This window comes from Bubalus kerabau, chromosome 1 (assembly GCF_029407905.1).
Source record: "Bubalus kerabau isolate K-KA32 ecotype Philippines breed swamp buffalo chromosome 1, PCC_UOA_SB_1v2, whole genome shotgun sequence".
Classification (NCBI taxonomy): Eukaryota; Metazoa; Chordata; class Mammalia; order Artiodactyla; family Bovidae; genus Bubalus; species Bubalus kerabau.
Genome location: NC_073624.1, coordinates 24,543,917 through 24,560,287, shown reverse-complemented (window position 1 = coordinate 24,560,287; position 16,371 = coordinate 24,543,917). Strand labels below are relative to the sequence as shown.

At 45.4% G+C, this 16,371-nt stretch overlaps 1 protein-coding gene across 2 annotated transcripts in view; it reads left to right on the top strand.

Annotated features, from left to right (window-relative positions):
* Positions 1-12,436, top strand: part of DUSP16 (dual specificity phosphatase 16) — a 93,025-nt gene extending 80,589 nt beyond the window's left edge. For both annotated transcript variants that reach the window (XM_055570427.1, XM_055570428.1), the window contains exons 7-8: positions 4,931-5,054; positions 8,738-12,436. In XM_055570427.1, the coding sequence (XP_055426402.1) occupies positions 4,931-5,054; positions 8,738-9,854 (1,241 nt within the window). In that variant the 3' untranslated portion in view covers positions 9,855-12,436. The remainder of the gene's footprint in view (positions 1-4,930; positions 5,055-8,737) is intronic.
* Positions 12,437-16,371: the final 3,935 nt, after the last annotated feature.

The window sequence follows — 16,371 nt, the reverse complement described above, 5'->3', positions numbered from 1 at the left end:
AAAATAGATAATACATATAAACACTACACGGTGCCCGACTTGTAACTGGCTCTTAAATAGTTCAGTTCGGTTCAGTTCAGTTGCTCAGTCGTGTCCTACTCTTTGTGACCCCATGAAGCGCAGCACGCCAGGCCTCCCTATCCATCACCAACTCCCGGAGTTCACTAAAACTCACGTCCATCAGGTCGGTGATGCCATCCAGCCATCTCATCCTCTGTCGTCCCCTTTTCCTCCTGCCCTCGATATTTTCCAGCATCAGGGTCTTTTCAAATGAGTCAGCTCTTCACATCAGGTGGGCAAAGTATTAGAGTTTCAGCTTCAACATCAGTTCTTCCAATGAAAACCCAGGGTTGATCTCCTCTAGAATGGACTGGTTGGATCTCCTTGCAGTCCAAGGGACTCTTAAGAGTCTTCTCCAACACCACAGTTCAAAAGCATCAATTCTTTGGCGCTCAGCTTTCTTCACAGTCCAACTCTCACATCCATACATGACCACTGGAAAAACCATAGCCTTGACGAGACAGACTTTTTTGGCAAAGTAATGTCTCTGCTTTTCAATATGCTATCTAGGTTGGTCATAACTTTTCTTCCAAGGAGTAAGCGTCTTTAAATTTCATGGCTGCAGTCACAATCTGCAGTGATTTTGGAGCACAAAAACATGAAATCTGACACTGTTTCCACTGTTTCCCCATCTGTTTCCCATGAAGTGATGGGACCAGATGCCATGATCTTCGTTTTCTGAATGTTGAGCTTTCAGACAACTTTTTCACTCTCCTCTTTCACTTTCATCAAGAAGCTTTTTAGTTCCTTTTCACTTTCTGCCATAAGAGTGGTGTCATCTGCATATCTAAGGTTATTGATATTTCTCTTGGCAATCTTGATTCCAGCTTGTGCTTCTTCCAGTCCGACATTTCACATGATGTACTCTGCATATAAGTTAAATAAGCAGGGTGACAATATACAGCCTTGACGTACTCCTTTTCCTATTTGGAACCAGTCTGTTGTTCCATGTCCAGTTCTAACTGTTGCTTCCTGACCTGCATATAGGTTTCTCAAGAGGTAGGTCAGGTGGTCTGGTATTCCCATCTCTTTCAGAATTTTCCACAGTTTATTGTGATCCACACAGTCAAAGGCTTTGGCATAGTCAATAAAGCAGAAATACATGCTTTTTTGGAACTCGCTTGCTTTTTCGATGATTCAGTGTATATTGGCAATTTGATCTGTGGTTCCTCTGCCTTTTCTAAAACCAGCTTGAACATCAGGAAGTTCACGATTCACGTATTGCTGAAGCCTGGCTTGGAGAATTTTGAGCATTACTTTACTAGCGTGTGAGATGAGAGCGATTGTGCAGTAGTTTGAGCATTCTTTTGCATTGCCTTTCTTTGGGATTGGAATGAAAACAGACCTTTTCCAGTCCTGTGGCCACTGCTGAGTTTTCCAAATGTGCTGGCATATTGAGTGCAGCACTTTCACAGCATCATCTTTCAGGATTTGAAATAGCTCAACTGGAATTCCATCACCTCCATTAGCTTTGTTCGTAGTGATGCTTTCCAAGGCCCACTTGACTTCACATTCCAGGATGTCTGGCTCTAGGTGAGTGATCATACCATCATAATTATCTTGGTCATGAAGATCTTTTTTGTATAGTTCTCCTGTGTATTCTTGCCACTTTTTCTTAATATCTTCTGCTTCTGTTAGGTCCATACCATTTCTGTCCTTTATTGAGCCCGTCTTTGCATGAAATGTTCCCTTGGTATCTCTGATTTTCTTGAAGAGATCTCTAGTCTTCCCCATTCTGTTGTTTTCCTCCATTTCTTTGCATTGATCACTGAGGAAGGCTTTGTTATCTCTTCTTGTTATTCTTTGGAACTCTGCATTCAGATGCTTATATCTTTCCTTTTCTCCTTTGCTTTTCTCTTCTCTTCTTTTCACAGCTATTTGTAAGGCCTCCCCAGACAGCCATTTTGCCATTTGCATTTCTTTTCCATGGGCATGGTCTTGATCCCTGTCTCCTGTACAATGTCACGAACCTCAGTCCATAGTTCATCAGGCACTCTATCAGATCTTAAATAGTAGCTGAAATAAAAAATTATATGAGAAGCCTTTTTTTTTCCTTAAAGGTGTACTCTGTCTCCTCAGTTATTCCTCCATTTTCACCTTTGTAACTTCTCCCCTTCATCCATTTCATTTGCTATCTTTTTTTTTTAATTAATTCATTTTTCAATTGAAGGATAATTCTTTTACAGGATTGTGTAGGTTTCTGCAAGATATCAACATGAATCAGCCATAGGTATATACATATGTCCCCTCCCTCTTGAACTTCCCCCCACATCCTTTTTTTTAACCTAGAATTGATAAAAGAAAAAAATAGGCAAAATTGAAATATATATATATCTTTTTCTTATCCTTGGATTGTTGTAGTGGCAACCTGCTTTTGTTTTAATTTCCAGTTTTCCCCATCCATGCCTTCTTATTGCCCCTATTCAGCACCTGCAGAGGCTACTTAAGTGTCTCGGTTCCTTTGCCCGAGTTTCCCAGACTCTCCAGTGGCTGCTCCCCACCTCTGAACCTCCTGTTCAGTCCCTTTGCATCCAGCACGCACCAGGCAGGCCTCTCTTCTGAGCAGTGGTCCAGCCCCACTGTGGGTCTTTGTTGAATGTTTCGCTTCTCTCCTCCAGGTCTATGGGCATTCCTTCCTTTGCCTTAAGAGACTCAGTTTAGCACACAGTTCTGATAAGAAATGTATTCTAATGAGCTCCACTTCAGTATAATCACTTTTTAATTAGATTTTTTAAATACATCATCCAAACAGTTGTATTGTAAAAGCAGTGTAAGTACCACACAGAAAATTTGAAAAACAGAGAAAAGGAAACCTATAGCCTCAACATCCTAATGCATCTGTTATCATCATCGCTTTATTGCCTTCCAGCCTTTTTCAATTTTTTTATAAAGATTACCTTTTAAAATATGTATCGGCCAGCCAGCCTGTGCATGCAGGGTTTATACTGTGTGCTCAGTGTTCAGTACTTTGGGAGAGTGTTCGAAGCAAAACCCTTCTCAGCCCTTCGAGTCTAGTTCTGAGATAATTATTAAAAATGAGAGAATACTGTCAACATTAAAAAAACATTAAAAATATTTCAAGCCAGCCTATTTCCAGTAAGAATTTGAAGCAGCTTACAGGAAGAGGTTGGGATCAGAAGGTAACACACATTCACCCATATTACCATTAAAATGAGATGGAAGATTAAGAACCAAGTAATATGTGGCTAGCAAAGGTACAGTAAAATCCGAATCACAGTTCCTTATTGACATTGAGTGAAAACCTTGGCTTTGAGCTTCTCAGTAGCCAAGGTTAAAAAGGAAGTACTAAGAGCAGTCTAGGCTAAATACTGCCTAGTAAAGAGGAGGAAGAGAGCTGTGTAGGCCCAGGGAGCCGTGGACTTTGTGGACATGCATTTATATACCGTTATGTTGTACAGTCCTTCTTTCTTTGTTTCAATGCTGTCTTGTATCCCTTTGTTATTGTTTTATTGTGTTTGATTTCTCTATTTAAAGGGAAGCTGCTTGATTGTTCATGTTCTACCTCAAAGCCCTTCAGTGTTCTGTACATAACAAATAATACATCATGTAGGTTAGATGTTTGTAATATGTATAACAGAGGTGGTGAGGCTGGAGTAGCCTTGTATTATTCAACTGCCAGAGCAGAGTCCCTGGGATACCTGTTAATTACAAGAATATTAACATAAGGCTTGGTAAACTTTTGATAGTTAATCAGTGAAAACAGGAACGAAAAGGGAAGTTGATGGCAGCAGGTAAGCACACAGGAAAACTGTTCAGAACTGAGGCGGGCATAGTACCGACTGAAATGGTGGTGGCTTCCAGGCTCTGGGGTAACTTCATCCTTACCCATAGGAAAGCTTTTAAAGCTCATCTACAGTGAGAGGTGGCAGGACTGTGAGATTGAATTTACTTGGTTCTTGGTTCTAACAGAGTCCTACCATGTTATGGGCAGTTAGCATGACGCAGTGTGACAGTATGACCTCAGAGGTCAAAGTTCCTTGGTCCTCATTAAAGTGACCTACTAAACCTGATTCACGGTGCACACATGGTTTCTCCATGAGTTCAGCAAATGAAGTTCAGTGAGCCACTTTATGTCGTAGCAAAAAGTCTCCTGGAGAAAAACGGGGAAACTCTTTTCTATGAGGAAGGTGGGTTCTGAGTTGGCATTTAAAGTTCTTGACGTGGCATCTTTTACATTTGATGTCGTGTCACTGTGACTAGGTCTCTCCCCTCCCCACCGCCCTGCTTTTTACACAGTAATGTGTATCACATATGTTTACAATGAAAAAGTGCTTTTAAAATTTAATCTCATATGTTTAAATCATTAGGTCATACACCTAAAATACAACATTATATGTCCATTGATTCCTCAAAACTAGGAAAAGGTCTCTTAAGTAATTAGCAAAAAAAGCTGACGTCTCAGACAACATGGGTAAACAAAATATTAGCTAAAATCTTAGGATTTTGGATGTTATTTTCTTTTATACTATTCTGTATTTCTGAAGTTTTCTATGCCAGGCAAGTAGAATCGTGTTATCACAATCTATGATTTATACTCAGGGAGAGTAATTAAAATGATACATAATATAAAAAAATGCAGTAAAATGTATTGAATAAGAGGCAACCTGGATTAGGGACAACTTGCTTATTAACACATGTGGGGACCTTCTCTGTTCTCTGTGAAAATGGTGGGGAAATCGTATTCCCCTACCTCCTTAAAAGAGTATTGAAAGGAAAAATAGGTAAGTATCAAGAGAGGGGCTTTACTTTGCATCGGCAGATGAAGGACATTGTGTGAATAAATGGAAACAGCGTTTCACTGCTGAACAAAGTTGTTGTTAGTGATCTTTTCTGAATTTGACTCCTACAGAGAAAGCAAAAGCCTCCAATGGATGTGTCCTCGTGCACTGCTTGGCGGGGATCTCCCGCTCCGCCACCATCGCCATCGCCTACATCATGAAGAGGATGGATATGTCCTTGGATGAAGCTTACAGGTGAGGGCAGGAACATGCCCTATGTGAGTGGCTTCTCCTTTGACCTGAATCCTGAGGAGATACGAGTGGGTGACCATGATTATTTTAGTTAACACTCTACAGGTGACTTGATTTTTAAATGTTTAAAGATTGGAGAAAAATGTATTTTTATAATTTAGCACTAATTCTACCCTCCCACGTATGAAGTTCATCCTCAGCTGCTTTATTAAGTTTGAAAAAAGTGAAGTGTGTTAGATGCTCAGTCAAGTCCAACTCTTTGAGACCCCATGGACTGTAGGCCACCAGGGTCCTCTGCCCATGGGGTTCTCCAGGCAAGAATACTGGAGTGGGTTGCCATTCCCTTCTCCAGAGGATCTTCATGACCCAGGGATTGAACCTGGGTCTCCTGCACTGCAGGCGGATTCTTTACCATCTGAGCCACCTGGGAAGCCCTGAGTTTTTTTTAAGTTTAAGAAACAGCAAATCTAGAGATCTTTCCCTAGTTAGAGAAATATCATTTGTTCTAATTTACACATGAGAAAAAATGCTCCAGAATACTCATTATAGAATTCCTACTGTGCTTCAGACTCTCTCTCGCTATCACTGAGGATAAAGTCCAGTATATGTAAGTATAAAACCAAATAATTGTCAAACTCCATTCACAATCTAGACTTGCCCATTTTTTTTTTTTTTAATATTTATTGAAGTATAATTGATTTACAGTGTTGGTAATTTCTGCTGTGTGGTTAAGTGATTGAGCTATGCAGGCACATATTCTTTCTTATGTTCTTTTTCCATTATGGTTTATCACAGGATATTGAATATAGAAGGACCTTGTTGTTTATCCAGCCTATATATAATAGTTGGCACCAGCTAACCCCAAGCTCCCAATCTTTCCCTCCCCCACTTTCCTCCCCCTTGGCAATCACAGGTTTGTTCTTATGTCTGTTGCTGTTTCATAGATATGTTCATTTGTGTTTTCGATCCCACATAGAACTGACAGTGTATGGTATTTCTCTTTCTGACTGCACTTAGTATGATAATCTCTAGGACCACCCATGTTGCTGCTGCTGGCATTATTTCATTCTTTTTCATGGCTGAGTAATATTCGTGTGTGTGTGTGTGTGTGCACATCTTCTTTATCCATTCATCTGTTGGTGAACATTTAGTTTGTTTCTGTGTCTTGGCTATTGTGAATAGTGCTGCTATGAACACTGGTGTGAATGTATTTTTTGAAATTATACTTTTGTCAGAGTATATGCCCAAGAATGGGATTGCTGGATCATATGGCAACTCTATTTTTAGTTTTTTGAGGCACTTTTGTACTGTTTTCCATAGTGGCTGCACCAGTTTACCTTCCCATCAACAGTGTAAGAAGGTTCGCTTTTCTCCATAACCTCTCCAACATGTATTATTTGTAGACTTTTCAGTGATGGCCATTCTGATTTGTGAGAGGTGATATCTCACTGTAGTTTTGATTTGCGTGTCTCTAATTAGCAATGGCAGACATCTTTTTCATGTCCCCATTGGCCATCTGTATGTCTTTGGTGAAATATCTATTTAGGTCTTCTGCCCATTTTTTGATTGGGTTGTTTGTATATTTTAGAAATTAAGCCCTTGTCAGTCACATCATTTGCAAATATTTTCGCTCATTCCTTGGTTGTCTTTTTGTTTTATGGTTTCCTTTGCTGTGCGAAAGCTCCTAAGATTGATTGGTCCCATTTGTTTATTTTGGTTTTTATTTCTATCACCTTGGGAGACGGTCTTAAGAAAACGGTACAATTTATGTCAGAGAATGTTTTGCCTGTGTTTTCTTTTAGTTTTATGGTGTCATGTCTTATATTTAAGTCTTCAAGCCATTTTGAGTTTATTTTTTATGTATGATGTGAGGGTGTGTTCTAACCTCGTTGATTTGCATTGGCCGTCCATAGACTTGCCCAGATTTTGCAGTGTATCATTTTGACTGGGTTGCCCCCAGTCTCATTCTCCAGACAGAAGGCAGCCAATGCCAGCAGCACCAAGGACTGGGGTTGTGTTGAGGGGCGTATGAAGCAGAGCCCTCTGTGCATCTTGTTGGATAGAGGTGGATAGTTTCCATGTGATAACGGATCAGTAAATATATGCACACAGAACCAGGCCTGTTGTAACAATAGGATTTTTTTTCTCAAATTGGAAAATTTGAAACAAAGAAATGAGCTACTCGAACAGCTTCTCACTGGCGGAAGGAAGTGGGGAGGCAGGAAGTAGGGAGGCAGGTCCTCCCCTCTGGCTTAGCCCCCCAAGGTCCTCCTGAATATCACACAAACCAGCAGGAAAGGCACCCTCATATCCTCATGGGGGTCTTAGCATGAAGACTCTGTATTGACACTTGTCACAGTTGAGCCAGTTATTTCTGGCTTTGTTAATTTGCTTCAGGTTACATATTTCTAAGGAGTTTATTTTTGAGTTTTATCTTTCCTTCCTTATTTAAATTCTTAGGGTAGTTTCACTCCTTCATTTTCTGAGGCATGTCTGTGAGAGTCTGGGGCCACTAAAGAACATATCTGAGTCTTTGTTTCTGCAATGAAATGGGAAAGCTGTTTACAACTAGTTTTGATCCCTTGGTGACTCTTCTAACAAGGTGGTTACAGGAATGAATCCAGATGTTAGACCTGGTTTTGAATCCCAGCCCCATACTTTAATAACTGTGTGACTGGGGCAATTTACATAAGGACTGTGTGTACCTCTGTGATGGAGGGTAGTTTTGAGGGCTGATTGAGCTAATACTCTTATTAGTGCATTAACATGCTTAGCAGACAGAGTCCACTGTGTGACTGGTTATTCTGTCCCATTAAATACAAAGAGCAGGAAACTGGGAAGTGTGTGCTTTGATGCTCTGGCCATCTGATACCCTCTTTCTTTTGGTCATTAATTAAAAATGTGAAATGTCTCGAAGTCACTGTGGGGACTCTGACATTGGTAAGTTGAAGGTGGCATGGCTGTTAAGCTGTACTTCTGATGGGAACACCAGTGCTGGGGCAGGGTAGGGGTGAGGGTGTCCCAGGTGGTGAGGAAGGAATCATTTCTTACCAGCTGCGCTGGCAACACCACACATGCTGAAGTCGCTCAGTCGTGTCTGACTCTTGGTGACCCCAAGGACTAGAGCCCACCAGGCTCCTCCTCCAACGGGGATTCTCCAGGCAAGAGTACTAGAGTGGGTTGCCAGACCCTCCTTCAGGGGATTGTCCCAACCCAGGGATCGAACCCAGGTCTCCTGCATTGCAGGTGGATTCTTTACCATCTAAGCCACTAGGAAAGCCCGAAAATACTGGAGTGGTTAGCCTATCCCTTCTCCAAGGAGACTTGCCAGCCCAGGAATCAAACCGGGGTCTCCTGTGTTGCAGGTGGATTCTTTACCAGCTGAACTAACCAGGGAAGCCCACTGGAGGCCTTAAGTCCTTGAAAACAGGGAGGATGAACCTAGAACTTTTGGGGCTGGGCGCCCTGCTTTTTAACATCCTCAGGGTCGTCCTGCAAAGTTCCCCAAGGCAGAGGCCCTCACCTCCTCCTCCACCCGCTCCCTGAACTTTTAAACCAGCCATCTTTCAAAGGTCTTGGGAGGGCCTCTGATAATTCTGTCTCACCTCTTCACTTACTGTAGCTTAATCACTTTAACAGGTCAGCTGTCAGATTCAAGCCTTTTTGGTTTTTCCCTCTCCTCACAGATTTGTGAAAGAAAAACGACCTACTATATCTCCCAACTTCAATTTCCTGGGCCAGCTCCTGGACTACGAGAAGAGGATTAAGAGCCAGACTGGGGCCGCTGGGCCCAAGAGCAAACTGAAGCTGCTGCCCCTGGAAAAGCCAAGCGAGTCAGTCGCCGGGCCCGGCCCCGTGGAGGGCGCACAGGGGAGCCAGCTGCCCCTGGGGCCGCCCCACGGCCGCCCGGCTCCCGCTCTCTCCGAGGGGGCAGGGCCCCGGCCTGCTCCTCCCAGCACGGCCCCCGACGACGGCCCCCTGGTCCAGGCGCTCAACGGGCTCCACCTGCCCCCAGACAGGCTGGAGGACAGCGGCCGCCTCAAGCGCTCCTTCTCGCTGGACATCAAGTCAGTGTCCCCGACACCCGGCGGTCTCTCATCCCCCGAGGCTGCCCTGGAGCTCTACAAGCCTGCCGCCTCCGGCCTGGAAGGCGCGGGCAAACCCTGCCAGTTCTCTCCGGTGCAGGAGGTGTCGGAGCAGACGCCAGAGGCCAGCCCGGACAGCGAGGAGGCCCCGCCGCCCCGGCCCTCTGACGGCAACGGCCAGGGTGCGCGGCCCCGGCCGGGGAGGCCCCTGTGGTCGCCCCTGCACCGCAGCGGGAGCGTGGAGGACCGCGGGCAGCCCCGCTTCCTCTTCGGCCTCTCGGCCAGCCAGCAGCATCTGGCCACATCGGCCACGGGGCTGGGCCTGGAGGGCTGGCACTCGGATCTCCTGGCCCCCCAGACCTCCGCCCCGGCCCTGACCAAGAGCTGGTATTTTGCGCCAGAGCCCCCCCACTTCTACTCGGCCTCGGCCGTCTACGGGGGCCGCGCGGGCCACCCTGCCTTCAGCTGCAGCCAGCTGCCCACGTGCAGCGGGGACCCCGGGCACTCGGTGCGCCGGCGCCACAAGCCCGGCGACAGGGCCGACTCCCGGCGCAGCTGGCACGAGGAGAGCCCCTTCGAGAAGCAGTTCAAGCGTCGAAGCTGCCAGATGGAGTTTGGTGAGAGCATCAGGTCTGAGAACCGGTCGCGGGAGGAACTGGGCAAGGTGGGCAGCCAGTCAAGCTTTTCAGGCAGCATGGAAATCATCGAGGTCTCCTGAGCAGGAGGACACTTGTGACTCTCGTGGACAGGGCTTGTCTTGTTCACGAAAACTAATTCCCTGTAAATCTGAAATATATATATGTACATACATATTTTTGGAAAATGGAGCTATGGTGTAAAAACAACACATGGATCCACACCATTCTTTTTTAACATCTGCAGTTGAGAGAGCAGCTAATACTTCTCTCAACACAAATGGAAGGGCCCAGGCCAGCTTTCCCCCAGACACGTGACACAGTTCTATGCAATGGATTGCACATCCTCCCGTTCTCACTAGATTGAGTTCTACTTGGAGTTGGAGGACGGAAGCCCCCACCGTTCTCTTGTTGTGCTACAAAGAGATCTCAGATCCTAGTCCTGTCTGGTCCCTTCCGTAGTGCACCTTAGCGCTGAGACTGAGCCAGCCTGTGGGTCGGGCGGGGAGACCCCGTTAGGAACAAAACCTAATGGTAAATCCACAAGGAACCATCATGTCCAAAGCTGATGCACAGATCCAAGCGCACCCGCCAGCCGCTGAGCTGGCCAGCGTCATTCTGCTGACCGACCATTAGGGGGCCTTGCCAAGACCTACTTTAGAGCAACCCCAGTACCTCAGACAGAAAGTCGGGGCTTTCACCACTACCAGGTCTGGTGGCCCGGTTTCTAGGCATTGTGAACAGGTAGGTAGCTAGTCACACTTTTCAACCAATTTAGACGCCTCTGCAGGCATTTCCAGTTAGGCCTGGATGGAAGTGGTCCGGCTCCTCTTCTTCTCGGCTTTGTGAAGAAGGAAGGTGAAGCTATCTGAGATCAACTGAACAGCCAGGAATCTGGCAGCATCGTGATTTAAGCTAATGTTGGGAGGCTAAATGAGTCTACCTCCCTCTTTCTAAATCAAAAGAACTGTTCAAGATGGGCTTGTTAATCCTGGGAACTAACCTGGTTTCAAGCCAGATGTGAATTTATTTGGTAGCAGAGCAGCACCCCCTTCAAGGTCTCAGCCATGCTAGGTATTTTCTATTTTGGTTTCACTGCACAGAGGTATTTTGTGGAAATGGAACAATAAAGTGGAATTTTATTGCAAACTACCAAGAGGCAGAAAACTGTGGAAGGATAAGAGAAGATCAAACTACTGAGGAACAGCAGGCAGCTGTTATTTTCTCAGTGGGTTTTTTTCCCCCTTAGCATGTGATGAAGGTGGTATTTTCTACGATTTCCTTAGGCTTTCATACTACTAGGGCTGAGAGGCTTTCGTAAGCCAGAATGCTCAGAACTAAACGGTATAGAAAGGTGAGGAGGAGGCGGACAAATTTTGTTTCATCGCAAACAGAATGGGAAGACACACCCACACTATTCTCAAACTACCCCCGGCATTTTTTAGTAGAAGGGATACCAAAATGGAGCCGGGACCAAGTGGTCTCAGTCCGTACCTACAATCACTGTATGGAATCAACCCTGGCAGCTGAAACTAGGTGATTAGAACAAGTAAACAGTGATAGTACTTACCTGCTTTTAAACTTCCTGGCTTGAGTTTTGTCAGCTACAGTCTGGTCCTGTTTTGAAGCCTTAATTCACGTCAGCAGCTTTTTTTCTTTTTTTTAAGGGTGGTGGGTGGGTGTTCATGTTGTTCTTTACTGTAAGTGTAGCTAGTTGCTGACTCATATCTCAGGTTTTTCTACGTGTGAGAAATGGACAGTCCTTTGAGTTGGATGTGACTTCATGTTTCTTACGGAGACTGCTAAAACCAGCATAGAATGACATGATTCAAAACTGACTTGATCGTGACAATTCTGAGCTTCATAGAACATAACTGGTTATGCACAAATAATGGGCTGTGATCTGGGTGTAAAACGGAGTGAGTAAACTGTAGGGAGCGCATTGTTACCATACTGGAAAGGTTCTGCTAAGTTTAGCTTTTCTCTATACATGCAAATTCTGGGTGTAATCAGACCCAATTATCAAGGTTTCACACATTGATTTTTGATGTGTTATGTACACACGCACCAACCATGTAACAGCTCCCGGCTTACAGAGTCTGGTCACAACTGTGGAACGTTTTTGAGGCGTGAGAGCAATGGCTCCAGTGCTGTAGTTTCAGGAAGGCTGTGGGATTTGGTTTTAATGAGATCTTTGGGCTGAACTGGCCTTCCAACCTTCGGGATTTCTCTTGGCCATGGTCCCCTTCCTTCCTGTGACCAATGTGGTCCTGTGCTACAGCTTTTAGTTCTTGGTCACTAATGTCAAATAATCTGGAGACTTCCCAGCTGAGGAGACAGCCCTGGAGCCACATGGGTGTCCATGGCCCCGGGTGGCTGGTTCTCTGCACCGTGAATCGGAGGGGGAGCGCTGGAGCCTACCAGATGATACAGGATGGTGATATTAAACAGCAGAACTAGACTTTGATGTGAGAAATGCTGGAAAATGGTTTAGGACATTTGTAAAGTTGGGTGGGAAGATGTATAAATGTTTAATATGAATATAGTGGTCTTTTGGAGTAAGGCAAGCTGTTGAATGGTTACAATTGTGCATTTCTCATTCTGATGTGTCATGAATGTTAATATGATGAAATAAAATCAAAACTGGTACCTGTTTATACATAAACATGAGAAGGGACTTCTCTCTGTAGCACGTCCAAGGGGTTAGGGAGGCCATAGTGGGGCCTGGCCTGCTGGCCTCCCATCAGAGGATTCAGCTCAAGGTGAAATGCTGAGTCTTCAGCCTGTGTCACAGGCTCCACCTTGCACAGGGAACACGTGTCAGAGCTAACAGTCTACTGCCGTCATCTTCATCCTTTCATGGGTACATCAGATGCACACTATGGCATAGAAACCTCAAAGGTAAACATTTGCTGACTGGCTGAATCCAGAATGGTGCAGGGTAGGAAGGAAAAAGACAAACATTCATGGTGCATCTTGTACAGTTTTAGAATTCTTGTAGGAAAAACCAAGGGAAAGTACTTATTTCAAGATCTGTTCTCCATCCTTGTCATGCACGTCCTAATAACCTCTCTGCTTCTACGTGATGACACCAGGCACGACGACTCATGAGACAAGAAGCTCAACCTCATAAGGTGGTTAGGCAAAAAAAAAAATGATGATGCATTAAACGAATAAAGCATTTACCTTCAGTGCAAGCAGACAGGATACCGATGACACTGATAATCACAGGCGACATCATTTCAGTTGGTTGTGAAAGGCTTCTGAGTTAGATTTAAGGAAATTTAAAAGTAAGAAGGATTGGATGGAGTGAGGGAGGACCAGAAAGAGCTGTCTTGGCTAGGACCTTGCCAAAAAGTGGAGGTGGGCGTGGGACAGAGGAACAGAAAGACAAAGTGTTAGTCACTCAGTTGTGTGTGATTCTTTGTGACCCCATGGACTGTAGCCCGCCAGGCTCCTCTGTCCGTGGGAGTCTCGAGGCAAAAATACTGGAGTGGTTGCCATGCCTTCCCTACCCAAGGATCAAACCCAGGTCTCCTGCATTGCAGGCAGATTCTTTACTGTCTGAGCCACCAGGGAAGGCATAGGAATAAATCTGCCTTAAGATGTAAGGTGGCAGGAGGGAGCACGTCCCTCGGTGAGAGGCTTTGGATGGGAACTTATAGGTGTTGGAAGGCCCGAAGGTCAAGCCAGTTATGACTTAGACAGACTTGAGGGCCTCTTGGGGACCACCAGCCGTAGCCATAGCAGGCTGGCATTGAAGGGCTAGTTTGGGTGTGACATGACCAAACCAGGGCTCAGGCTAAGGGGAAGCAGCGTAGGTGCAGATGGGAAGGGTCAGGCGTACACAATGGGACAAGTGGACAAGAACTTCCATCATCAGGACCCTCACCGTCATTTTATCTTAGATGCTCCCGTCTGGTGGTTTACCTTTTCTGACACTAAGCAGAAATGTTTTAGGTCTAGGGGCTTTTTCTCTATAAATACTACTCTTCTGCTTCTCTCAATCAAAGAGGAAAGTGAGTTATTTCTTGCATTGTGTGTGGCTCATTCATCCTTGTACAGCAAAATTATACATGGTTATTATCTTTGAAATGTTGCAAAAATCAACCATGAGAATCACCACAGCACCAACTTGGAAGAAGTCTGCAAGTCAATCATACTGTTGCAGTTTACGTACACAGATACCAAGCTGGTTATCTATATCAAAGGAATAAAAACAAGTTCCATTCCTTTGGTTCTGGCTAACACACTGGAGTCGGTTCAAAATGCTTTCTTGTAGGACATGCAGAATATGACTTTGGAGGAGGGTGTCACAAGCAAACAGGATAACTGGGAGAGGGTTATTAGCTCAGTGGTGGCCTAGCTTCTCTGGTCAGGGGAAGGATGACAGCTTCAAAGACTGTATTAAAAGCTTTTAGCATAAATCTTGCTTTACTATATAATAAAAGCAACAAGAATTTGCCTTGATTGGTGAAGAAAATTGAATGATCAATAAGTTCCATCCTGTCTTATGTTGACACTGATGACCCTGAACAAACTCCTTAGAGTCAAGGACACACACACACGGCCAGCCCAGCACATGAGTCAAGGACACACACACACGGCCAGCCCAGCACATGAGTCAAGGACACACACACACGGCCAGCCCAGCACATGAGTCAAGGACACACACACACAGCCAGCCCAGCACATGAGTCAAGGACACACACACACGGCCAGCCCAGCACATGAGTCAAGGACACACACACACGGCCAGCCCAGCACATGAGTACTGCTTATACTAATAAGCAACTAGATTTAGTTGCCCAAAAGGTTTTAACATTATGGTTTGAAGCATGGGAATAATTAAGTTTTCTGGTTACCCTTTCCTTCTGTAGTCCCAACATCTGCATGTGAGGTACATGCCTTGTGTGTGTGCAAGAAATTCAGTGTTACCGACCACAAACCAGAAAACAACAATGACATCTCTTAGGCACTGTGTAGCTCTTAACAAAGGAATGAAAGTCAGAGTGAGGGGAAAGCAAAATTACTTCTCTCACAATTAAGAAAAAACCTACACCTAAAAATTCCACAAGAAAACATTTCCCTTCTCTCTACTCTGCCCTTCAGTTTTTAGCATCAACATTTCAAGTAATTTCTGACTAAGTACTACATATCTGGGTTTAGCTGAGGGGTAAACAAAATAGGAAGATAAAATTTTCAATTACTCTAGGAAACAGCAAACCCATTACATTCCCAAAATCTGTTCAAGAAAGTAAAGCATTGAGGAGGAAAAAGTAAAATGTTACCAGTCAGGGTTCAATCCATAAAGAATCATTAGGAATGATATAGAATAAGGAGGTTGTTCAAGAGACTTACCTTAAGCAATTAATTACAGGAGCTGGTTAGAGTCCTGGTTCAGCTGTGCTGGATGGGTGGTGGGGGATTGATGGATGGGTGATGGGGATGGATGGGGTGGTGGGGATGGATGGATGGATGGGGTGATGGGGATGGATGGGCAATGGGGATGGGTGGTGGAGGATGGAGGGATGGGTGGTGGAGGATGGAGGGATGGGTGGTGGGGGATGGAGGGATGGGCGGTGGGGATGGAGGGATGGGCAGTGGGGAATGGATTGATGGGCGGTGGGGATGGAGAGATGGGCAGTGGAGGATGGAGGGATGGGTGGTGGGGATGGATGGATGGGTGGTAGGGATGGATGGATGGGTGGTAGGGATGATGGATGGGTGGTGGAGGATGGAGGGATGGGTGGTGGGGATGGATGGATGGCCAGTACAGGATGAAGGGATGGGCAGTGGGGGATGGAGGGATTGATGGGCAGTGGGGCATGGAGGGATGGGTGATGGGGATGGAGGGATGGGTGGTGGAGGACAGAGGGATGGAGGGATGCACGGTGGGGGGTGGAGGGATGGGCAGCGGGGGGTGGAGGGATGGGTGATAGGGATGGAGGGATGGGCGGTGGAGGATGGAGGAATGGGTGGTGGGGGAGAGCCAGGACACCTGAAGCCTGCAACAAGCTAGAACCAGCATGTCTCCACCAGAACCCATGCTGGCCTCATCCCTTCTCTAAGCCCTCATCCTCTGTGCTGCAGAAGACCTAAGGAGACGCTGGTGCTCATACCTGACCCAAGATGCTGAAAAGCTGAAGGCTGAGTTCTGGGGAGCTGGCCCGGCTGCTGCCCACACCATAGGTGCAACAGATCCCTGAAAATGTGCACGAGATGCAACAGGGCCTGACCGACAGCGACTTTCATCACAAACACATGTATGTTGCTTTACTGCCACTAACAAATCTCATGCAAATTTCTCTTGTGGCCAACCCTAATCGAAGAGGGACAGGGAAGGGAATTCCGGGAAACGTAATCCAATTTGGCCAAAGTTGACAACACTGCAAAACCACCACATACCATAAATGTTAAATTAACTAGAATTATTTCAAAACACATCAGATCTGCCTATTGTTCTTACTGCCTCTTCCCAGTAATGAGTAGCCTGTGGACCCAAATCTAAGTTAATACCATGTTTTGTCTTAACATCTTTATAAGAAGGAAAAGAACTGGATGGAGAGCTGGCTGGCAAAGTTTTGCATGCGGTGCGAG